The sequence below is a fragment of the Opisthocomus hoazin genome, chromosome 3, assembly GCF_030867145.1.
Source record: "Opisthocomus hoazin isolate bOpiHoa1 chromosome 3, bOpiHoa1.hap1, whole genome shotgun sequence".
Taxonomy (NCBI): Eukaryota; Metazoa; Chordata; class Aves; order Opisthocomiformes; family Opisthocomidae; genus Opisthocomus; species Opisthocomus hoazin.
In genome coordinates this window covers 30,012,456-30,037,782 of record NC_134416.1, presented here as the reverse complement: position 1 = coordinate 30,037,782, position 25,327 = coordinate 30,012,456, and the positions used below count along the sequence as shown (strand labels likewise).

The following is a 25,327-nucleotide window of genomic DNA, read 5'->3' as shown; positions in this document are numbered from 1 at the left end:
AGAGCATATTACCATATTCCCTCAATAAGCCATTGACTGAAAAAGACATAATCCCAACAGTGGTCTCACTCCTTATTTACTTCCTCATTCTTCCCAAAACATGAAGAACACAGCAATTTGTTCTTGCTCTCCTGTATTCCTGAGGCTGCCATGTGGCAAAAATGCAGAGCCCACCTCTGCTACACAATACCTTTGTTGTACCTATATCATACCAGGAAATTCTTCCACTTGTGTATTTTTATGTATATATAAATAACAACATATGTTAAGTTTGAATAATAATATTTATTTCTTTATTAGTTTATTTGTAAAAGGTACATTGTAATCCTGAGCTACTGCTTTTATACATTTAGCATCATACAAAGACAGATCATTTACAGTTTGATCATTTACATTTATTGTGCTCCAAAATCCTTATCTGAATATCATTTTGTCCTAGCAAGAACATAGATAATTTAAATTACATGTATCCCTGAAACATCCACATTAATTTACCCATCTGACCCCATTATCTAAATTACTACAGTTGTCTAAATCACTCAGGACATTCCTTCCGAATTTAGCAAAAACTTGTTTAAAACTATAAAGATGGGCAGTGCAAGAACTGGTCCCTCAATCCTGTGTGAATACATCATGAGAAAAAGCTTTCTGTTTCCGTATTCTCTTGGCAAGTCAGTGCTAAATTGGCTCGATGTACTTTGAGGGAATGGTCCAAGTAACAGTTTCATCATTTTCTTATTACAGCAGTTAATGTGAATTTATAGCATCTCCCTTTGCCGTGACCAGTGCGTAACTCTCCCAAACAGGGAAAATCTGACATGATCAGAGGAAAGTAAGAGGCAACCCATCACCATCTTATTGTCACCTATGTGACACTGAAGTATTACGAAACAAGTCATATGAAATGCTTCCCTTAGACCCTGTAAAGGAACTTGTACGAATAACGAGAGTTAAGTTCCATAATCCGAACATGGCTTTTAGGATTTGCCAGTTAAAAAAAAAACCCAAACACCTAAGTCCCAGGATCCTTGAGAGGAAAGCATTCATCCCAACTTAAATCCAATCCTGGATAAATGGAAATTTAATTGGACTACCAAAATAGTGTCTCTCTACCTGAAAAATCTGAAAGCTTACAGTGTTTACAAATGTCTCTCGAGCAACAGTGTCAGTCTTTTAAAGCACACTTGTAACTTTCATTTCCTGAATAAGGTCACTATGATCTTAGGCAAAAGATACAGTAAGCAGTTCAAGCAAAATGCTTATTGCTTAGGTTTTAAAGCAAGCCACTTCAATATAATTTTAGTTAAAATGTTAAGTACAAATGTGAAGCTACTGTAGAAACACTTATAAACACTCTTGCTTTTGAATTCTTACTGATCATGTAGAAAAATGGCAGACGGATTTTAACATAACAAAGGAAATGTAAAACAATACTGTCTGTTGAAATAAAATTCAACACCTATAAAGACAGAGTTATTTATGAACATGTAAACACAGCTTTAGTATTCAGAGCTAGGGAATCTAGCAGCAAAACAAACTATTTGCATACTATGTAGTGCAATGAACATTTGTTCTTAGAGACCCCCCAGTCTTAAAACTACTTTGAACAGAATGGAATCCCTACAGGAAAGGTTTTAAAAGTGTCCAAGATGCAGTATCCAGAATTACTAGATGTTCATCTGCTATAATCTAACAATTTCTCTATGCAAAACTGTGCTCTGGATAACTGACTTTAATGGCTCCCCAGTAGCAGGCTCGAATGAGGCAGATTAAACCTAAGAGATAAGCGATAGCCCAAGAAACATACGTTGCATGAAATCGCCTGGCAAAATCCTGTGTGCCAACCTAAAAAGAGAAAACAAAAGTGTCAAACATACAGCACTATCTGCTCTTCAGCGAAGAGCAAAATATATTAAGGAGACATTTGGGCACTTTTTTTACTCTGGTAAGGATAATTCAGATATTAGCTTAGTTTTACACAATCATGGGACAATTGAACTTAGAAGGGACATCATGAGGTCTTGAGTGCCAGCTTCCCAATCAAAGCAGGGTTAACTCTAAGGTCAGACCAGGTTGTTCAGGGTTTTAACCTAGCTGGGTCCCAAAAAACTCCAAGGATGGAGGCTACACAAGCCTCTGGGCACACTTAATGGTGAAACGTTTTCATCATTTTCAGACTCAGTAAGGTTGTTCAGGAAAAAAAGAAATCTGTCTCTCACTGTTTTTATTAGGGAAACTGGAAAATCTTTCATAACTTAAGCTCACACAAAAAATTATTCAGGTTATCAAGCAAGTTAGAGGTATAATGAGAATCACACACATGAATTCAACTGCAGGTATTTCCTCATACCAACTTTTCTGGGACTGCTGAGTAGAAAGTTGGCTCTAGTAACCAGTACCAGATACTTCAAAATAAAGCAAGCCAGATTGTTGTTACTGTATTACTCAGAAAACTACATCAGCCTTTTAATTTGTAAATAGCTTATTATCTGGTTTTACTCCTTGTAGCTTGTACAAACATGCGTAAGGGCATATACATATATATAACTTTTGGAACCCCATCCCCCTGCACTGCAGTGGAACTTACATTCCTGGCTGTACAGCAGTATTATTTCTGGAAACCTGAAAGCTTTGAGAGCAAGATGTTCCAGTATCTCTACACTGAAGTAAAACCATTTTTCATGAAACTGAAGAAAACTTCAGAGAGATGAAAAGTCAAATTTAACGTCAGGAAGGGGAGACTCTCCAAGTGCCAGAACTTTTTTTTTTTTTTTAGGAACATTTCATTTTTCTGGCTCAGATGATTAAGTCCCTGGTTTTTAAGAGAGGTGACAAAAAGCACACAAACTTAAGAGGTTTTACTCAAATGTTGGGGAAAGAAGAGCTGGTCAACCAAGGGAGCTCCTTTGCACACACTTCCCCCTGCAAGTATATCATAGTACATCACTCACAGTTAATCCAACTCCAATGAAGATGCATATCATTCCAATTGTAATATATGCACAGCAGCGTCTCCTTGGCAGTGCACTTCCAACAGAAGAACTGTTAGAAAATAAATGGCATTTTAAATTAAAAAAAACAAACTACATAAGTAGTAGCTGTTCAGTCTAAATGGGGGAAGGAGAAAAGAATGGCAATACACATACACCACCTTAAGTTTATAAAGTTGTAGGCAGTCTACAATTATACCAAGCAGTAAAAGCCAAGAGTCCACCTGTTTCTTTTAAAGGGAAACTGTTGGTGAAGATTATCTTGCATCTACAACTCTAGTTGCTTACAAAGAGCAGTGCCACACCTACAGCTTGAGTGTGTCTACCTCCTGTATCCACAATGCACCCAGATAAGTACCCTGAATAGCCTTTGGATTGCAAAACCCACGTTTGCTTTGCAGCTTCTGTGAAGGCTGCAAGACACCCTTTAGACTTTTAATACATCAGTACTTGGCTTTAATACATTCACTGCATCTAAGTAACAGCAACTCACTTCTACCACCCCTAAATGTCATTAGCCATATCAACCTGCACTATCTATTTCCTGGAATAGTTTGCTCAATGCTGTTGAGAGGCTAAACTCTACTCCATTTCTTGAAGATAAAAAACACAAACTGTTTTAGTCACAAACATGAAAAATTTTTCATGTTCAACATTTCCAAAGACTGAAATTCTTCAGACAGGCTAAAGTCAGTTTTAGTAACTTCAAAAACATGACAAGTTCTTTTTACTTTCCAATTTTCTTTTAAAGTTCTACCACAAGTTACATGAGCTGCACAAATCACTGCTGGCAACCTAGGTCAATAAATCCCCTTGACGTTCTGTCACTCATCATCTAGACTATGAACTGCAAGACAGACAGCTCTGTCTCTACCTGCTGTGTTAAGCTAACTATTACAGTGCTTCAAACAGAATATAACATGCAAATAAAACATTACACTCTTTACTACAGTTTAGAAAAAAATTATTCCAAAAGCTCAGCATTATTTAGCAAGCACATCTTGAGTCAGACATTTGCAATCACATACAGCTACACGAATAAGGAAAATAGGAGCACGATTTAATTCCACTTAAACACAGTGAGCACATAGGTCCACTGAAAGGACTAGAGAGGCAGAGGTGCCTTCATAAAACATGTACCATCTATCTTAGAAGTAGTTCTGAAGCATCCTGAAGCATGCTATCATTAGTTAAGTACTTCATCCCATTCTGGGAGATCAGCACGCCTTTGCAAGCACCATGATGCTTGTACTCTGTGTTCAAAGATGCAAGGGAAAGTTGTTTTCATCTGATAGTTCAAAATATTCAAGCTAAATGTATAACAGAAGAAAGTACTGCTGAACTATTGAAGTAGTACATCTGTCATATGACTGACTAAATTTTTGGCTCCAGTTAATTAACCACATAGTAAGGCCTCATATGCTTAGCATGTGACTAGAATTTTTTAAGCCTTCATCTTAGAAAGCCTTCAAATAGATTGGTTTAAGCAGCTTTACTCCAATATTATTTTTTACAAGTGATTTCTAAAGTGCTCCAAGAAAAAAAAACACAGTCCTCAAGCTAACATGCACACACTGAGCTTCACTTGGCAAGGCAAGGGCTGAACACAGTGACCACTCACAAACCATCTGTGACACATTTTCAGAAGAAGAGGTAAAGTCCCCAAACTGTTCTGCTCATTAATTTCCCAGAGGAAAATATTCTTTCCCATAAGAATATCAAAAGCCTCACCATACACATTTGGGATGGGATAGAATTGGGGGGTGTCATTAAGGCAAGGGAATTCCCCAACTGGGTGAATAATGGTATCTTACCACCCACAGAGTGCGTCTCACACACATTCCCCCACACTCCTGAAAAGCCACCCTAAATACTTCTACAGACATTCTAGAAGAGGGATATGTTGTCTCATTTCAAGTTACAGGAGGAAAAAAAAACAAACAAACAAACCACAAGTGTTTTATGAAAAGGAGACAGAGACGAGATGTCTCCAAAAGCTGAACTGATGAGAACTGAGCTTGCCAAACCGACCTTAGGTTCCCTCCTTTGCAGGAACTCCTGGCTATGTACTCAGAGAGTTAATTCTATTACAGAGCTGGATACCTTAAGCCAGTAGACATGTCATGTTCAATCCACCTAAAACACACATGATATTTACTGCACTGTGTATTTCTCACACAGACAAAGTTCATTTTGAGAAAGAGACCTTCACTTTCAGAGCTGTCTGACTTGGGATCTTGTTTTTGTAATCCTAATACTGCAGGTGCCTGTGAATTTTCCATCCACATTTCTCTCAAGCTCTGTCCTCTCCTATCCAGTAAGAAAGGCTGGGGAAGAAACCATCACCTCAAATACTGCAAAAAGGAAACGTAAAGAATGTCTTAAATTTAACTGCCTTTTTCTTTCTACAGAAGGTAAAGTTTAAATAATATATATTAAGTTTCTGTGGTCACATAACAGACCTAGGAATATTTAGCAGTCCAAATAAATCATTCATTTCTTTACAATAGACTAGACTATTTCAGTTGGACAGGACCTACAACAATCATCTAGTCCAAGTATTCTCTAGACCAATTTGGGGCTGACCAAAAGGTAAAGCAAGTTGTTAAGGGCACTGTCCAACTACCTCTGGAACACTGACAGGCTTGGGACATCAACCACCCCTCTAGAAAGCCTGTTCCAGTGTCTGACCACCGTCTCGATAAGGAAATGCTTCCTAATGTTCTGTCTAAACCTCCCCTATTTTTCATCTCCCAACAGTGACATTAACCACTGAGCCACTCTAAATAGTGAGGTTTCCCTCTACCCACCTCAAATTACACATTAAAAACCCAAATTAACTTTGAATAAAGAAACCTACCATCTTCACCAATTTTGACAGGCACATTCAGAAATACTAAAACTGGGGTCAAACGAACATTTTTGAACTGCAGCAGCAGCTGCTTCCACTGTGGGACTAATGAGGATGAACTCACTATAAAGCTATCTAGAAGGCAGCAGCTCTTTCTGAGCTGCTGCTGAGGACACAAAGGCACCTACCACACCTCTGGGCAGTGGCAGTAGATATGAGAGACACTAAAGCAAATTTAGCATTCAGCTAGTAATTAGATGAGGGGAAAACCACCACAAAGGACAGAGTCTATTAACGGAATGCCACGGGAAAGAATGCGGGGTCTCCTGTGCTCCAAGTAGTAGGAATAATTGCCAGGATTTTAGACATGCTTTTAGAAGGGTTTTTAAGAGGAACATCAAAACGACAGTATTTTGAAGGTGAACAGCACTGCTGAAATTAGAACCCTGCCACTACTTCGGAGGCTAGCATTTTTTTTTTTTTTTTTCCTAAAGGTCCTGCAGACTTTATGGGGCAAAGGCATTATAAATTCATTATGGCTCATTTTGTCAGACCTTAAAAAGAAAAATAAGTAGGTTGTAAAGGAAAAAAAAGAGATCTGGCATTCTGAAATAAAAATTTGTACCATTCAATTCTCTTTCTAGTAACTGAATTCACGATCCTGAAGTGTCTAGATGACTTAATATACAGCTTGGGAAAGAGAGCAACAGACAAAAAACAGCTCCTGCTTCTTCTCCATCATTAAATGAGAAAAATACCAGAAGCCTTCCTTAAACCCCTGACTCTTTTGGGAAACAGTCTGATAAACATCTACTATTTGGAAACACAAAAGAACACTAAAACAGTAAGAAGAAAACAGTTTCTCTCCCGTTCCTAGGTGTCATCCTCTACACTACAAAACAGAACTATACTGCAGCCATTTCCTCATTAGCTACACGTGTTGTCCCAATGCAGTTGGTAATGCGCATCTAAGGGCCTCCTACATCAGGCCAAATCACTACATATCAGCAGAGCTCCTGCAAACACCTTACCTCAGCTGGTATGACCAGGGTTGTAGTCCATTTCTAAAGAGGTTTAGTAATTTACCAAGTGATTTTATTCTCTGCATCACAACTGATTTCCTATATTTCCCAGGTTATTTTGAAAAAAAATGATTGGGGGGGGAGAAGGAGGGTGGCACAGGGGAACAGAACACCAATGACAGACAAAAAAAATATGTGACAAATTAACAACTTTATGATCACAATAGCAGCAGACAGATGGGATTAAAAACAAATGAGAAACCCAAGATCCTCTTTCTGACAACATCCAGATATGAAAGGTTCCATTGTTTATGTACTCTGAGGCAGGACTGCTTTATTTTCACTGAACATTGTTTCATTATTGACCTTTTCAGGTAGTAACTCCTGATCCCCCCTGCAGTTTTACAAGGCATTCTTAGGATTAAGATCTTGTCTCCATCAACCAAACAGGCAGTCACAAACTAGCTATTTGCAGAGATTCACTGCACTTTTTAAAACATTTGAAAAAAAAAAAAAAACCAATGAAAATTATTTTATAATCTAGAAGTGTCAGCAGATGTCTTCTTGACAAACCTGCTGTTGCAGCGATTCAAGGTGCCTTTGGTGTCAGTCTACACTATCCTTTTTTTTAGTGACAATCATCAACAGAGTCTACAGAAGCAACGATTAGTTTTGCATCTGACCAATCAACTATTAATGAAAGAAGTTTTGGATTAATAAGCTGAAATAAAGAACCCCACATTCCCTTCTGACTACTTGGCTACAGGTACGACGACCTCTGACAGAAGGCCGATAGAAAGCAGCAGGTCACTGCACTTATTCCATCATCACAACTCCAAAGCTCTGTTTTACCTATGCTGTGCCCTAAATCCCTGCATTAGAAATGTTTATGCTGCTGGAAGTACAGAACTCCTGACCATCACCTCTCAAACGTGGGAAGACACCAAGCAAACCTGAATTACAGTATTCCATAGTTTGCATCCTCAGCCCACAGACAGAAATGCACGTTTGTTAAATTTGCTTCGTATTCTGCAACTCAGTTGCCACACAAGCTGTAATTTTCCACAAATTGCACTGCAGAGATGCTCCGGTTTTATTACCTACAGATGGCATGCACTTTATGGACAAAAATACTAAGAAACCCTTAGACTCTAGCTGGATTTTAAAATACAAGCAACATAAATCTACAGAAGACAGACCAAACAATCACTGGTATGACTTTTGGACTGTTGCTTGGAGCGGGTTTTATTTTGTTATTGTTGGGGTGGTTGTTTTTTTTTGTTTCTTGTTTATTTTAAGGTTAAACAGCAAATAACTTTGTACTTAAGGAGAGTTAAGGAAAATAGCTGAGGTCAGCTATCAAGTATGACATGATAAAACAGAAAACGTAATTGCAATTAGTTAAAAACCACCCAAACCACAAAACACGAACTCCTCCCCACAAGACTGAAAAGACTGAATGCAATTACAGTCAGTAAAAGAAACCTCTGCAAAGCAACACCTCATCAAGACCGTGAATTTATCAGACCTGAGCAAACCAGGACATATCCTCTACTCCACACCCGCTCCGTTACATTCCTGAGGTTAACTGTACCACTAGACTGACTTCTCTATCAAATATTCCAATGACAGCTGTCAGTCACTGTCGAAGGCCAGGCCAACACTGACAGTACATTCATCCTAAGCCTTCTGCTTCCTAAGGGACCTGCTAGTTTTCCTACAACATGCCACACAGCTGTGGTTCTCCATTCCCAGTGGAAAACACATTTACTCCTTTGACAGGCACATGTGACCTCCAGTTAAAGGAAGACAAATATTTAAATAAATCAGCAGGACAAGAAAGTCTCTGAAGTAATATTTGTAAGTCTTATTTCACACCCTGTGGTTGCAATTCCATACAAATTTAAAGTACATTGGTAGTGTAACTTTTAACAACGCTTCAAACTAAGTACTCCTGACCTCAGATAAGAAAGGCCAAACAGATACTAAAAAAAGCCCCAAACAAAACCCAGAACATAAACTCTTACAGCTCTTATTCTAATTTTTCCTCCTTCTTACTGAAGTAATAGCAAATGAGCAGACAATTTGTTCCACAGTAGTTCATGAACATTAAACAAGCTAACACATTAAGATGCTTAACACAAGCTAGTTGCTGAGTTTATGAAATCAGTAAAACCTCTTTCAAAACTAAGACAAGATTATTTCCTTTCCTCTTTTACAATAAGGCAATTCAAATTCTACATTTAAACATGACATCTGATTAGCGGCACGCAAAGGTAAAACTTCAAGAATATAAGTTGTTGATTTTAGCAACCCATACCTGCCTACTGTTAGCAGCTTATCTTTACCTCTAGCAATTCAATCAGAGCATTTTAATAAACGCAGGTTAGATTTGTCAAAGTTACTGATTTGTGCATAGAGTGGAGAATTCATGTGCATATAACATGCTCTTTAGCCTTGAAATTCAGATGAGCACAGCAAAATAATCAGCACAGCAGACACATTTTACTCCAAAGACTATTACGGAGGAAACACTGGCAACCTATTTAACAGTTAATTTACGCAACCTTGCTTTCAGAGAACTTACATTTTTTTGCAGTGTGGGCATTTTGCTAGTGTGTTAAACCTCAGTTCCATCCACTGTAAAAAGAAAAAAAATAAAAAGGTTGAAAAACTAGCTTGAGAAAATGTTTGTTGTACTTCATGCTAAATGTCACTGTGAAAACATTTTGCTTCTCAGGCTTTCTTTGACTTGTTTCTTGCTTTCTTCCGTAAATGGGGTGCCCTTTTGTCAGTGGCAACATAGGACTGGGATTTCCATGTGAAAATTTCCCATGACTTGCCTTAGTATTACTAGAGTCACTTGACGTAATGTGGTTTCATCCACACGCACAGTACGGGCAACATGATAACTTTAACACAGTTTTTCTCTTACTTCTGCAACTATGAAGAAACCCTGAATCAAAATAAATGTGTTTTCTTTGGCACGCTTACAGACAGACGCCTTTTCCCATTTGCCCTAACCCCTCCATCACTCCATGAAGACTGAGTGGGAAACAGCTGTAGTAAAGGTAATGCCTAGAATTACCTCAACCAGAGGATACACAGCCACATACTTGTTTAAAACCAGCAGGTTTTGTTAAATTTGATTCTGTGCTAATATAAGTATTAAATAAACATTTTGAAACGCTTGCCTTGAACAAGGGAGAAGACTATTTTTCTTTGCTCTGAAAGTAGTTCTGCCGTAATTACAGTTCTTCTCTGCTGCCTTTCCCAACTGGAGGCAGTCAGTACATTTTCCTGATTAAATAACATTCTCCTCTCCTCTCCCTTCTGAATTTATGCAAAAGTCACACTGCAAGTTACTAGCAGGGGAAGAAGCTACAGCACAGACCACCAATGCCTCCGTTTGGATCTTCCTTGTGTCTGCGAGAAATCGTAAGTCGGTCTCATTAAGTGAATAGCGTTGTTGTAACTGCTACACACACATATCAAAATCAGAGCCCATCCTGGTAGGGAAAACGGGACCCAGCTACAGCATAGCACCACTTAAACACCGAGAATAAATTTATTATTTTACGTGCAAAGAAAGAGGATGTGGTTTGTAATGCCTTGCTAGTATGAGCAGGCTTTAGCTGTGAGTAAGGTTCTGATCTGTAGTATTTCGAGTACATTTTCCTGCCTCTTGAAGGTGTCTCAGTTTTGTTTACTTCCAATGGGGTTAATTCCTGACTAAGAAGAAAGCCATCATTTATTTTTCCTGATTCCGAAGTAACCAATTACAATACCAGATACACAGCTGTTCTTTGAATTTTATTTGTTTGCAAAGACTTGGCCAAATTGATTTAGCATAGTGGTATTTTATCCCTTCATAAAGTGAAAGCTGCTGTAATACTCCTCACCCGAGCAATGTGTTTTATAAGCATTCATTCTATTTCCACATTCCTACCAGAGAAGAAAGTTAGCTATCTGCCTGCATCCCTGGCAAAAACTACTGAGTTTCACTTAGTTCTGCACCGCAAAAGTGGGGCAAGGTGCTGCTGTCAGTACAGGGATGGAGACAGGCCTCTTCAGAGCTGTTCTTTCAGCTTTTTAAACTGCAATTCCAGAAACAGAAACAAATCTAAATCCAGGACTTACACATCTTGTGCTTTTGTAATTCAACTTCACTCCTGTACACTAGTTTTATTCTGGGGTAGGCAACTCGATTTCCAGAGTTACTCATTAATAATCTTTCCAGGGTTTTATTTATTTTAACATTTCTGATTATTAGCCATAATTATTAATGAATGCAAACTCAAATGCATTGGAGCTCCAAATTTTGATGAAGAAAAAACATAATCTATTTCACTGAGAGTTACCTGGAAGTAACAAAAGCACTAACTATTATGATGCCTTCTGCACACACTGGCAATATTTGCAGAAAAAAAGCAAAAATGTGACAAGACATTCAAACTACAAGAATTCAAGTCACATTAGCACAGTAGGGAAAGACTGTTTTCATGCACATTCTAATTCTTGGAGTTTTGGTGGGTTTAACAAGTAGTTTACATCATGCTTAAAGCTGGTATTTACACTCATATTCCAGAGTGCTTTAAAGTACCCAATCTTGTTTCATGTTGTTAAGAAAACTTGGTTACAGTTACATGAAATTTAACTCCCTGCCAACAATAAAAACTGTATTATTCCCTTTGAAATAATACAATAAACAATAGCCTAAATCCCTGGTTAGATGCACTGAAACAGATGAGGATTTCAGAGAGCTCTTAAATGTTTCAACCATGGACAAAACCAGACATCCATCAAGGGATTTACTAGAAGAATATGTCAAACTTTCTTCCTTCTGAGCCCAAAATAGTTCTCAAGCACAAGACGGAGGGGAAGACAGACACACACACATACACATCCCTACATACAGCTGCTTCTGCCAGAAAAGCTTCCCCTCTGCTCTCCCCAGGTCCTCTGGGAAAGCAAAATACTTCTGCAGATTAAAACACTTCTTAGTTTTCTAAAGTGTTTAACAGGTTTTCTATTCAGTTATTTTAGAAAAATTCTTTTTGTATTTGATTATTTCAAAAAAAAAATAAATCTGACAGAGCACAGCTGACAAACCAGAGTGCTCAGCCTGCAGCTCATGGCTTACACAGCTTGCTCCGGGCTCCGCGTCCTTGAGGATCTCAAAGCCGGACGGCAGCAGGTGGTGGCAGGGGGCACAGGGACACCCCTCCCCTGCCTGCCCCCACTTCCAAAGGCAACTCGGCCTCCGAGAGCCACAAATCACCACAGGCAGAGGCCTCTGGGAGCGGGGAATGGCTTACTGCTGGCAGGCACAGTAATGCAGCCACAGCCCAAGTCCAGCAGCTCTCAAAAAAGCCCAAAACGGATCAGCTTGCGATTCAGCAGGACAGTTAAACTCTTGCCCTGCCCTCCTCCTCTGTTCTACCACTTTTTCTACTTGTCTCAACTCCAGATCTGCCAGAAACAGTGGACGCCTTAACACAGAAAACCTATCAGGTTACCCAAGGAAAAAAAAAATAATCTGATGAACATCATGGGAATACCTAGTGATAGGTCAGCTACAGTATCACTTCAGTACTAAGTCATTCTCCCAGCTTAGACAGCGAAACTTTAAGGCACTCCATAGCATGGAGCATGTTTTTAAATAATTCATAAAAAAGACCCCCTCTGTGTAGGGGCAGGGAAAGCACAGCCTGTGCTTATGCCTTCATATGGACAAAAAAAATCTAGGAAAAGCAGTGAACAAGTTCATATTCTTAAAAGAACACAGAACAAGCAACTGACAATTTGACTTTTCCACCCCAGGGATTCTAGCTTTGCTTGTCTATTTCATTTAACTGCCAAGTAAAGTAAAAGAGATACCTTACTGAGTTGCTGAGAAATGCACCTAACATTCCATATTTGCTTTTCACTGTGGAGATGTGAAAGGGTCGAAATACCCTCACAAAATCCAAGTTTCCAGACTGGCTAAAGGATTTGTAATTTTTGCTTCTCTGCTCACTCTCAAACCCAAAGAATTTTCTGATTTTTCTTAACTAAAAAATTACTTGCAGAATCTCAGTAACAGAAAAAAGGTAGAAGCAGAACAGTGGTGGGAAAGCTGTGTAAAGTGAGAAAAAAGGGTTTGTTTCTTGACAGCTCAGCATAAAAGAATACAAGCTTCAAATTTCTAATGACGTTGAGGGTTTCTTTTCAATGTACCATGAAGTGGTAAATTGGTCTTACTGGCAGACAGAACTATGAAGTTCAAAATCATGCAGTTCCCTTAAAGCAACCATCAGATCTGAAGTCACATGCAGAAATTCCAGATTAGAAAATTTAGCCTTTTAAGGCATAATCCAGTAGTTACAGGCAAAACCAGCCTTTATTTTTTTTTCCCTCTCTCCTCATGTTCACCTAAAGAAATTCACAGTGTAAACTACAGAATTAATTTGGACTGCACTTACAGAAAGTAAATAGAAGTAAAGCTCCCATGTTTATGAAAGCCCCCAATGATAGGCTAATGATTTAGCAATGAGAATTTTACTTCGTAACACTCTCTCCCTAATTATAAAGTTATATCACAAAGTAGAGATGGTTTTCTGTGTTAAGAGGTCACATTAAAACTTAATACTGTAAGTCTTCTACAGCACTGCTTCTGCCTGTGCAGTTTTAAAGCTGTATTAAAAACATAATTCCATTACAAAATTAATTTATGACTATCAAACTAGTGTCCATGCAGGTACTTAACAGTTTGTAACATGCTACTATATTCAAAAGAAAAAAAAAAAAGAAAAGCTAAAAGAAAAAGTCAACCTTCAATAAAAGATTCCTGGTTTAGAGTATGTACTTGAGACAGCCTTATTGTTCCATAGATCCAGTAGTTTTCTGTCTGTAACATTTTTCTATATTGCATACAATGTTCTTACTAGTTAAGGTCACATATAGACTTGCATTTAAAAAAAACCAGAGGCAAACAGAAAACTCACTCCAGCTATCTCCAGTTACAGACTACCGTTCTTCAGCAAGGGTTGTAACAGGAATATTTTTTTTAAATATATAGCCAGAATCAGTAGATAGAATATTTCTTAAGCATCTCTATAATGGTTTCTCAGGTAGTACATTACTTGTAAATTCATAATCAAACCCTTAGTTTCCCTTTAAAAAAAAAGAGTAAGAACCATCTCCTGCTCCCTCCTGCATTCATCACCTACTATAGTAGTTAAGCCATTATTGCTTACCTTACTGACCCATAAACCTGAAGCAAAGATTTGAAGGAACAAGTCTATTCCATTACAGAGCCCATCAGAAGCAAACCCTTCTCTTGCTGCTGACACAAGCCAACATGGAGTGCCATCCCCAAGCTTCCTTTTTCCTTTCACAAAATACACTGGAGTATTGAGTGGTGGATACGCTAGAAGGCTGGACAGGCTGGAGAGTTGGGCAGAGAGGAACCTGATGAAGTTCAACAAGGGCAAGTGCAGGGTCCTGCACCTGGGAAGGAACAACCCCATGCATCAGTACAGGCTTGGGGTGGACCTGCTGGAGAGCCGCTCTGCGGAGAGGGACCTGGGTGTCCTGGTGGACGACAGGTTGACCATGAGCCAGCAGCGTGCCCTGGCTGCCACGAAGGCCAATGGCATTCTGGGATGCATTAAGAAGAGTGTGGCCAGCAGGTCAAGGGAGGTTCTCCTTCCCCTCTACACTGCCCTAGTGAGGCCCCATCTGGAGTACTCTGTCCAGTTCTGGGCTCCCCAGTTCAAGACAGACAAGGAGGTACTGGAGAGAGTCCAGCGGAGGGCTATGAGGCTGATGAGGGGACTGGAGCACCTCTCCTACACGGAAAGACTCAGGGAGCTGGGCATGTTTAGCCTGAAGAAGAGAAGGCTGCGAGGGGTCCTAATAAATGCTTATAAATATCTCAAGGGTGGGTGTCAGGAGGATGGGGCCAGACTCTTTTCAGTGGTGCCCAGCGACAGGACAAGGGGCAACAGGTACAAACTGAAGCATAGGAATTTCCAGCTGAACACAAGTAAGAACTTCTTCACTCTGAGGGTAACGGAGCACTGGAACAGGCTGCCCAGGGAGGTTGTGAAGTCTCCTTCTCTGGAGATATTCAAGACCTGCCTGGACAAGGTCCTGTGCAGCCTGCTGTAGGTGACCCTGCTTTGGCAGAGGAGTTGGACCAGATGACCCACAGAGGTCCCTTCCAACCCCAAGCATTCTGTGATTGTCTGGCCTTTACATATCTTACAACCCTTTGCTTCAGGAACATAACACCACTCTGGTGACTATGCAGGTCCTTCAGCTGCAGGACTTGTCTTAGCTGTTTCCCACAACTCGCAAACCTGACAAACATTCTAGCACTGCTAGATGATGAAGCTAAAGCTAACTTATTTGTGTATTGCAGAGACTGTTCCCAAATCAAAATTCAATTATGGCAGCCCCTTATCCATATACAAGGCTGCAAACAGTTCAACAGCAAAAGAGTATTCGTGCATCCTTCCACTTCAAAAAACAGGATCAATCATCAGCCTCACACAGAAATCAAAATCTCCAGTTCTGTAACAACTGACAGATACTCTAACAGCAAGCATGGTAATGAACAGCTTTCAGGGGCCCATACAGCAATGGCAGAACTGCTCTCTTAGCCACTCAGAGCATAACCATCACTGCAAGTCTAAACAGAACCTAGAAGCCTAACCTCCTTTTTCAGCACCGTCCACTCTCAGATCACTAAGCAGTTAAGACTGACTCTGGGCTTTATCCATGCATGCAGAGAAAGACTGTTAAAAGTTTTCCTGAAATGCAGGTAAAGATGCAAACCAAATAGAGACTACACATCCACAGCAATATGAGCACAGAAGCAGCTTTAGTTCCTCAAGGATGCCATAGAGTGAGGCAATATGCTCTTAAAAGTGCTTACAACAAATAGCTTGAGCGATACCACACTGAGGCGAGAAGGAGAATCTGGTGCTTTACTTACAAGGAACGTATTTCCACAGTGCCCACATACCACTCTAGTTCCGTCTGGTTGAACTGGCAAGGCAGGCTGAGCTGGCTGCTCTTCTGGGATCAGCATTACTGGACCAAGAGTAATGATGCGTCTACTGTGTTAAGAACATTAGATGTACATGTAATTAAGCTAGCAAAAAAGAGAAGCACGATGCGTTTAAGCAATTAGCTCAGTCACTACCAAATATTTTACACTTTAAAACGATAATCTGCTTCTTAAACAGAAGATGCACCTAGTTTTGGTCTCTCTCCAAAGTGTTGTCCTTTTTGGTTTTGAGAACATTCTCTTTCACTATAAGATTGGCCATGAGGGCCAGAACCCTGTAGAGATCAAAGATTTGACATCATGCAGCAGAAACACTCCTCAGGAAAATGAAATCGTAATACCCAGGCTGAGCAAGTCCATGAACTGGAATGTACATAGCCACGTGAAACAAGTAGAAAGAGTAAGGACTCTTCCATAACCTAGTTCTGCTTCCCAAGTCAGATACTCCTCCTTCCCACACTACTGACAACCATGTCAATACAAGCAGCATACCCACATTTGTACAGTACAAATTCCATTCAAACTGAGTGAACTAAAAAAGAAAACCACCCCAGGTTGACCAAATGAAATGAATTTTCTTTAAAAAACAGTTTGTAAGTATTTGCTTTTATGTTCAATGTGTTTCAGTTTAATTATTCAATTTGTCTGTCTAAAATGACAGTACCCAAATTAACCAACTCGAAGCAGCATGATGTTCAGACACCCCAGCACGAAAAAAGCGAAGGCAAACATTACAGCATTATTTAACCTGCACCACATCTCTCCCTCCATATACAAGCAAAATTGTATCTGGATGGCCTCCCTTCAATCTGGTGCCTTCCATTTAGGGCATACTCCCAACTCCCTCCTTCAAAGTACCCCAATTTTGCTCATCTTCTAGCAAGACAAATACATAGGCTATTTTAGGGAAACTGCCGAGATACATACTTTTGAGATTATTTAAATAAAATTAAGTATTTTCTGATTCAGCTTGGTTACCAACCATATTACAGCTATTACAACTGAAGTATCCCATGAACGTTTTTTCATCTCTGAGAAAAATACTTGGAATGTTTTGAAGTTATCCCCAACACTGCATTAGTAAAAAAACATTAAAAAAATTTTTTAATTCCTCCCCTAAAGTCTCAAACTATGTTTCAAAACCAGAACAGCCAACAGACTGGTGACTAGGGCACTTGGTATGGCAGAGCTTCCATTCAAGTAGCCACAGATCTAGCCTTCATCTCAGTTTCTCCTGTTAGAACTGCACCACTTAGAATCATATTACTCTTACCTCAGTGGGATCTTTAACACCCTAAGCCAAACGGTACGAATACTCTACTATGGCAATCGTGCTTATTTCTGTTATAACAAATGTCTAAATTAAAAAGTCAAGAGCTGAGAGGAGACTGAAAACTCTGTGTACCAAAGAAGGGAGGGCAGGACTGAAGCCAACCTACTGCTCCCTCTCCCATTTCATTCTGAGGTCCCCACTCTGAACCAGGCAAAGTGAGCAACTTGTGTATTTACAGCAGCTAACTTCGCAAGAAGTTATCAACGTTAAGTCCCAGAAACAAGAAGTGATTTTCTTCTCCGTTGTTTTTTATACCATTTGTTCCTTATAAAGTAGTTAAAATGGGAAGCACACATTTGAGACTACCACTAAACACAAAAAGAAAAATTTTTTCCTCTTTAAAGCTAATCTTAATAAAAATAAAACTTCTAAACTGACACTACCACAACCTATCCCTGCAGTAATTCAGTAATGCTCTGTAAGTGTCCATGTACAGAGGCCCAGGCGTGAACCTCTTTTAGTTCTAAACATTCAACACAAAGAGCATTGGTGCTTTAAAGAAAATTATCTCAAAGCATGTAGAGTTTGTTATTCTTACCAGTTTGGTCTTGGACAGCCTATTTTCCGAGACGTATCCTTACAGATAAGGAGACAATTACACTGACATCTAACATACTTCTTCCCTGAAGGAGGGTTTTTGATTGGCTAAACAAGAACAAAAAAACAACACACACACCAGAGAACACACATCAGAAGTCATAGCAATTCACTTTTTTTCCTCATAACAGTACATCAAAGCAAGAACTTGTCACTTAAGTTGTTCTGCTAACAGAGAAATACAGTTCCTCTTACAGAGGAAATCTGAAAATCAAGACCAAATTGGAAGTTTTCTCTCTGCTCAGAGAAAGAAGTACAAACTTCCTCAATAAAACGAAAAGGGATTCTGCAAACTAATGGAAAAAACAGTCACAATTTAGCAATGAAGAATTCAAGACCCCAGTTTAGTCATTTTTTAAGATGTGAGCTATAGTGGCATATTTTTTAAAAAACAGTTAAAACATCAGGAAAGCCTCCTTGCCTGGTACAATGGCTTTATTCAACAGTGAAAAGACCTCAGTCAGGTTCTCAGTCACTAAGAGACTATGTAGACATCACTGAACTGTCATCTTGTTTTAAACTGTACTGAAGTTATCTTTCGCCAACCTGAGAGTCAAGTTTCTGGGTCCCTTTCATACAGCAAATCACAAGTCTCAAAAGCTGCAAGATAATTTGTTTGGCCTGAAGCCTTGACAGGGAAAGAGAGTATTAATGGCAGGTTCTCTACTCTAAGTGGAAAAAAAAAAGTTGTCCTACAGATTTAAAGCTTCCTGTTTTCTGGACATAATTTAAAGTTCTTTTAATAAAGTAAATCAAATCCAGTGTTTTTCATGCAAATGCCCCCATTAGCTGCGGAGTGCTGCAGTATCAGATCCTGAAACTAAAACCAGCAGGAAGGAAACAAATAGAAGCAGGTGGCCAAAAGCTGAAGACTTGAATTAAGAAAAGGGTAAGAGGCGCAAAAAGGTCTGTGAAGTCTAGAACAGAACCTACAATTTCTGCATTTCATAATTGTTGTGTTGTGGTTTGTTAGCAGGCTAACGAACTGACTGAATAGTATTTAGGGTGGAAAGCACACATCCAGGGAGAGGTGTGGGTTGGTTACTTTGTTTCTCCCAGTCTTAAAATAATTCAAGTCTTCACTTTATCCCCCCAAAACCAGTTTCACCCTTCTTTAAAGAAGAGCAGTTACTTAAACAACATCTCTGCCTTCTGTCCTCCTCAGAAGCAAACATCCTGCGCAGCCAGCTCAACAGCACCAAGAATTATTCTAACTGCTCCTGACTACCCTTGTGCCAGCAACCCCTGCGCCCGCACGCCGGCTACACCCACAGCCAGCTCTGCTGCCAGGTCCTCTGCAGGGATGGCAGAAGGGACTCGCCCTGCCGACGACGTGTTTCAGCCTCCCCCCGCTTCCCTCCACAAAAGGAAAACGCTAAGAGTCCATTTTACCGTAGCTTCATTGCAAACTGTGCACTTAACAACGTGTTGGTGTAGCTTCCCATCCAAATTGATGAGCGACTGGCACACGCGGCAGTTTATTACAGGAACACCGCTGGCGTCTGGACTTGCAATGGCAGTGTACGGAGGAGGAAGCTCTGCTGCAAGAGATCAGGAAATCTCAGCTGAAAAACCAACAGGGGATCCTAGAACACCATCAGCAAATATTGTCTCTATGTAGAGAATATAGAAAAAATTAAATATAGAAGAATGAAAAAAAATTTAAATTGAAAAAAAAAAGTGTAGAAGTTAATGATTAGTATAAACATAAGACATATATAAATTTTCTTCCCCCCTCCCCACAAATTCTGTGTGCCCGAACATCACCCGTAGCTGTACGTAAAGCATACTGGCAACACAAACACACCGGAAGTCACTCCACAAAAGTGGATGAGACAAAAGGCTCATCTATTCAACTCAATTTTCAAACAAACTTTTTACAGTCTTTAGAAGAGGGGGGAAAAAAATACCCAAACATACTCCAGACCCATCACAGATTCACAGCAACCAGAGACTGGCTTCTGAAGTAAAAAACAGAAGATAAAACAAGACAGGCTAACACAAGAGAGAATGTAGTGGCCTCAGGCCCCCGTGGAAGGGCAGATTTCAGCTTCGCCAGTCCCGAACCCATGGCAAACTGGGGAGGCAACGCTCCAGATCCTTCTTGGTTTAAGAATCCATGGAATGAAAACAATTCAAGACAGCAACCTCTCATAAGCTTATTACCAGAATTAGTAGCACTAGCTTTTATTTCATCAAGAAGTTCAGGGTTCTTCAGGTAAGCAAACAAGGAATGGGCATATTTAGTAGTCACAGTTAGCTTTTTCTTCATACTAAAAATTTGAAATTATTAGCCTTGGACTTCAATGGATGATTTCATAATCACATTCAAGCAGCCAACAAAACCTTCAGGGAAGTAGTAAGAGATGAACCTACTTTCAGTTTACCAACAGCACTGAACAGAGCAGTATCTGCTGGAGGGGTAGCGAGGGAAATCATGGACTGCTATCAAAGCTGACAAGCCCAAGTATTAAATTTAAGCCTACAACAAAGCACTCATAACTCCTTCACTCTGTTTTAAAGTGAATGTCATAAGCTAGAGGAATACAAGAAATACTGCCTGCCCTTCAGATCCAAAAATCATCACAAACCTCTGAAGCAGCGCTGCCGTTCAATGCTTTCTCTCTTTGTTCCTTGGCCTGCAAACAATCTGGACCCGTACTTGATTTTAACCCACAGAGGCAGCGGAAGGAAGGTGGACACCTTCTGGGTCTCAGAATTGCATCCAACATACTTCCATCATTTCAGATGAGAAAAAAAATGAACTTATATGCACCAATGCAATTCTAAAGTCTTCACAACAAACTGACACTCCGTTACTTGAGCAAGTGAACTTCACACCTCTACCTTTGATATACTGGCTGCAGAAACCAACATCCTTAAGAAATATCAGGCAAGTTCAGAGTTTAGTTCTGATTTTTTTCCTGTTTCTGAGGAATTACATTCTGAGAAAACACAGCATCCAGTCAAAAATTTTTTAAGAATACCAGTATTTTGCAGTACTGTGATACCCTGTTTTCAGTACAAGACTGCCACATGCAAGAGAGGAGATATTACAAGATATTAACACACTAAACAAACACACACAAGACAAAACCCCAACCGCCATATACTTTGGCAACTGGAAGCAATCTCAAGCCTACTAAAGCACTGCAGAACCCACGGTTGAGATTTAGATGATGTGAACAGCAGTGCCTTAGCTGTGAGTGGCAAGTCAAGGCTGCTGCAACGGGGTTTGGCCATAAGCAGGCTGTTTAACTGCTCCTGCAGCGAGCAACTGATGCACCTTCCGGCTAGGAGAACAGGTAGCCATAAAACAGAAGGCATATCCAGCAGACCAAATACTAGATTCTCTCAAGACACCCCTACAGTTTAATTCCAGCTTTGAAAAGCAACAATCATGTTACGCAACTTCTTTGCTTTGTCCTCTTCATTTAAAGTGCAACTTCTCAATGCTATCAGCTGGACACAGGGCAGCTGTACTAAGGAAAAGCAAGCAGTATCTTGCAGACTACTATGAAGTAAAAAGACTCCCACCCATCTCAGCCTTTCAGCTTTCCACCATTCTCGAACACTTTACAAATTGGCAACTATACCCATCTAGACATCTATAACATTCTATACCCCACTTGTAAGTGGCAACTCTTCGGATTCTGAAAGTTGGTTAAATGAGGTGTGTGAGCACCTACAGACACCGCCAGCCACTTCTCCAGCCTCATGCTGGAGGTGCTCGGCTTCCAGGTAAGCAGCCTCTCCATTCCTGTCCTGCTGGCTCAGCAAATTTCCAATAGCAAGCGAATAATGGGCTGCTTTTCAGAGTGGTGCTGCAGCAAATTACATTTGCTATAGAGCAGAAAGCCAGAGGTATCTTGGCACTGCAACCTTTATGCTTGAAGAAAAAGCGCATTTGAACGAGCTCCAAAAAAACAAACCAGCAAAAGCCACCTAATTAAGTTTAAACAAAAGTATACTGGGTGGGAGGGGACGTGAAAAGGAAAATAAAGGCATTGTCTCAGAGTTCACTGCTCATTACCCATTAACAAAAAGGGTTTTCAAGCACTTTAACATATGTATTTTGGTATGATGGTTTTCCAACAGCTTGAATTTCAGGCTAACTATAAAAACCCTTCATAAAGGTCCACCATGTTGGTTGTGACTTGATGGTAGGCAAGTTTCAGGTACACACCAGGTGTTTTGGAACACAATTAATAAGACACTGGTTTAACTGCTGCTGATCTACCAGTTTACAGCTACATTATCAGTTTTTCTTTTAAAAAAAAAAAAATCCAAGACTAATTAGTTCAGCAAGATTAGCAGGGTGCCCTGCCATGCAGTATATCTGACTCTAACCTATGATTCCGTCCTCACCCCACGGGACAGATGCAGTGGAAGGTGTGACATACTCAACCTTAGACATTCCTTGTTGTGCACTTTCCTCCCTTGGTATTAGATGGGCAGAAACCACAGGGAACCACCTGCAGCTTACCTGGGTCAAACAGAAATGAGTTTGTTTTGTTTGTTTGTTATGTTTTGGGGTTTGTTTTTTTATTTAAAAAAAAAAAAAAAAAAGATTCTTTATCCTGACCTCGAAGGGGGCATGTGAGGGAAAAAGAGTTAGTGATCTATGTCAGACGGGTAGTTAAGAACTGAGAAAACCTATAAAAAAAACCCCACAACTTAAAAAAAGGAAAAAAAACACTGAATAACCACCTTACTACAGGGAGCAGACCTGATGGTCCCACCCTTTGCCTATGCCAAAAGTTTCTTAAACACCGTGGCCTGCACCCACATCCAAAAGATTTTTCTTGCTTGCTTCCACCGTTCGGAACAAACACTGAGCCACTACCAGGATTCAGCCACCCCCAGCTTACACTGGAAAGGGCCAGTGGGGTCTCAGCTGCAGGCCAACAAGGGAAGAGGCAGCTGCTCTCCAACCACCGCCTCTCTAATTTAAAGCTCAGGATGACATATTGGGCACAGTAGATAATTACAGGGATAAATCTATTAATGTATGTTCAGGTGGTAGTTTGGAGGGCAAAGGGCTTCTTCCCCCTTCCTCCGCAGCTCCACAACAGCCCAGCGATGTTGAGCAAGGAAGCTCTGCAGAAAGAGGTTTGCAAGCAAACCCCATCGCCCCATGAGAACGCCTCTTCCCTCCACGTCTAGACTTGTGCTAGCGAGAGAGATAAAGACTGCCCGTCAGCTAAAAAGGCGGTTTAGCTTGCACAGATCCTTTCACTAAGGATAACTGACAGAACAAGGAAACTAGAGTTACCCTGCCCACATCACAGCTCTGCAAAATTTTGTTCCGCAGATACCTTTTTCTAAGCTTTGTAGATCAGTTGTGAAGTGCTACCTAGTGTGCCTGCTCATGGACTGATCAAACAGGAGATCCTGAACTCATGAAGAGGTGTTTGACATCTAAGAAAGCTCTGTGGTTCCTCCTCACTTTTGGGAAGAAGGCACTCATTTCCACCGCCAGAGCCAAGCCAGGTCACGGGAGTCATGGACACGGCTACCAACGGGAACGAGCGAGCGCTCAGGGGCCAGCTCCTTTCCAGGTCACGAGTATTACCCTGGGTTCAAACAAAGAGTCACCAATCCGATGCATTTTCACTGCTTCTTGACTCTATAAAGACCTTTTAAAAATAGATTGAAATACAGGCAAAAACAATAGTTACAGGATAAAGACTCCTAAGAATAAAAATATTAAGCTACGGTGGATTTCTGGATTTTTTTAAACTACAAAACTTAAGGGATGATGCCAATCCTACATAATTTGATCGGGGTAAAAAAAAACAACCTCTGCTGCTTTTCAGGCCCATACTCATTTGTGCAATTCAAATGAAAGCGAACAGTGAACACCAGCTACAGCACTAACTAAAACACATTTTCATATCAAGGCAAGGAGGACTGGCTTTCGACAGGTTTAAATATTATTCAAAACAGACAGATGCTCACTCGTAGCATTCTAGTTACATACATAAATACATAATTACATAAAAAACCCTTAAGAAAAGACCAGCGCACTGGAGCCAGCAAGATCAGGGCTGTAATCTTACATTTTAAAGGCGACTGCTAGCAAAGCTACGCTAATCTTATTTAGTCTTGATTCCTTCAGCTTTCTCCCCCCCTTGCTTTCTGCTCTAAAATGTTTAACCGCGGGCGGGGGAGGGGGGGGGGAAGGAATCTGTTAATGTGTTTTGTAAGCCTCATGATTTATATTTTCTAAGAACATTTTTTTCACCTACTTAGTAAATATTCAGTATTAATGAACGTGATCATTTTCCAAAGTCTGAGCGAGAAAGTTAACACCGTATGGTTAAGCCACGATTCCAGGTTTGTAGCCCCACTCGTTTTAAAAACAAAGCCAAAACCAGCTGCGGCCTTGAAACGCGCCGGCAAGGACATGGCAGCGGTTCCGGGCTCCCGCCGCCGCACTGCCCGCGGCCCCTCGGCCCTCCCAACTCGGCCACCGGGACCGTGGCTGGTCCGCTGGCTCGGCCTGCCCAGCGCCCGCCCGTGGCCACCGGGGCCGGCCCGGAGCCCCGCGCTCCCGCCTTCCCCCCCCCCCTCCCCCCGCCGGCGCCCGCCCGGCGGCTCGGCCCTTCCTTCGCGGCTGGCGACCTTCTGCTCCGTCCCGCTCCCCGTTCACTGGGGAGCCGCAGCGCGGCGATTCCCCCGCAAGCTCCGACGGGCGAGCGAGCCGTAACGAGCAGGCCGGCCCGGGCTTGTCCCGCCGCCGCCAACCGCTGCTGTGTTTTCCTCCCTCCGGAGGAGCTCCCGCCGGAGCGCGGCCTACGCGGCGTTACCTGCTGCCGCCCAGCTCCCCCCCGCCGCCTCCCCGAGCCCCTCGGGGCCTGCCCGCCCCGCCGCCCCCCTGCCCGGCACAGCTCCGGGAGAGCGGGGAGGGCGGCGGCCGCCTTACCTCGGGGGCTGGTGTCCGGCAAATAGGGCGGCGCGGTCGGGGTGACATTGCCGGAGCCGGGCGCGGAGAGCAGCGGGGAGCGCTCGTCCACCCCCTCGGCGGCCATGGCTGCGGCGCGAAGGGCCCTGCCCGCTGCCGGGCTCTGGGCGGGGAGGCGGCCGGGCCGGCAGCGCCGGAGAAGGAGCGCAGAGGAAAGGGCTGGGAATGAATGGGACCGGGGCGGGGAGGAGGGGCGGCGGGGCGGGGACCGGGCGAGGCGGGCCTGCCTCCCTCCGTCCCCCTGTCACGGGCTAATGAGCGGGGCAGGTCCGGAGGGCCGGGCTTCCTCCGCCGGAGCAGGCGGTAGGGCCGCTGACGCGGGCCGGGCCGGGGAGGCTACACTTCTTGTTTGAAATAAATCTTTCAAAAAAAAAGTGCTTTTGATTTTTTTTTTCCCCCTGAAACTCCGTGGTTATAAATATGAATGCCGGGGAAGCGCTGTAGCTGATATAGCCGCTGCCAGTCGCCTTTTCCAGGAGCCTGCGGGGCGGTGGGGGGCTCGGCTGAGG

At 41.6% G+C, this 25,327-nt stretch overlaps 1 protein-coding gene across 1 annotated transcript; it reads right to left on the bottom strand.

Annotated features, from left to right (window-relative positions):
* Positions 1-265: 265 nt before the first annotated feature.
* PIP4P2 (phosphatidylinositol-4,5-bisphosphate 4-phosphatase 2) lies at positions 266-24,990 on the bottom strand. Its single transcript, XM_075415881.1, has 7 exons — positions 24,780-24,990; positions 19,244-19,392; positions 17,793-17,899; positions 15,847-15,970; positions 9,451-9,503; positions 2,952-3,042; positions 266-1,845 (listed from the first exon to the last, which is right to left on the bottom strand). Exons 1-7 carry the CDS (start codon positions 24,883-24,885, stop codon positions 1,702-1,704), a joined length of 774 nt encoding a protein of 257 aa, XP_075271996.1. The 5' UTR covers positions 24,886-24,990; the 3' UTR covers positions 266-1,701.
* Between the last annotated feature and the right edge of the window lie 337 nt (positions 24,991-25,327).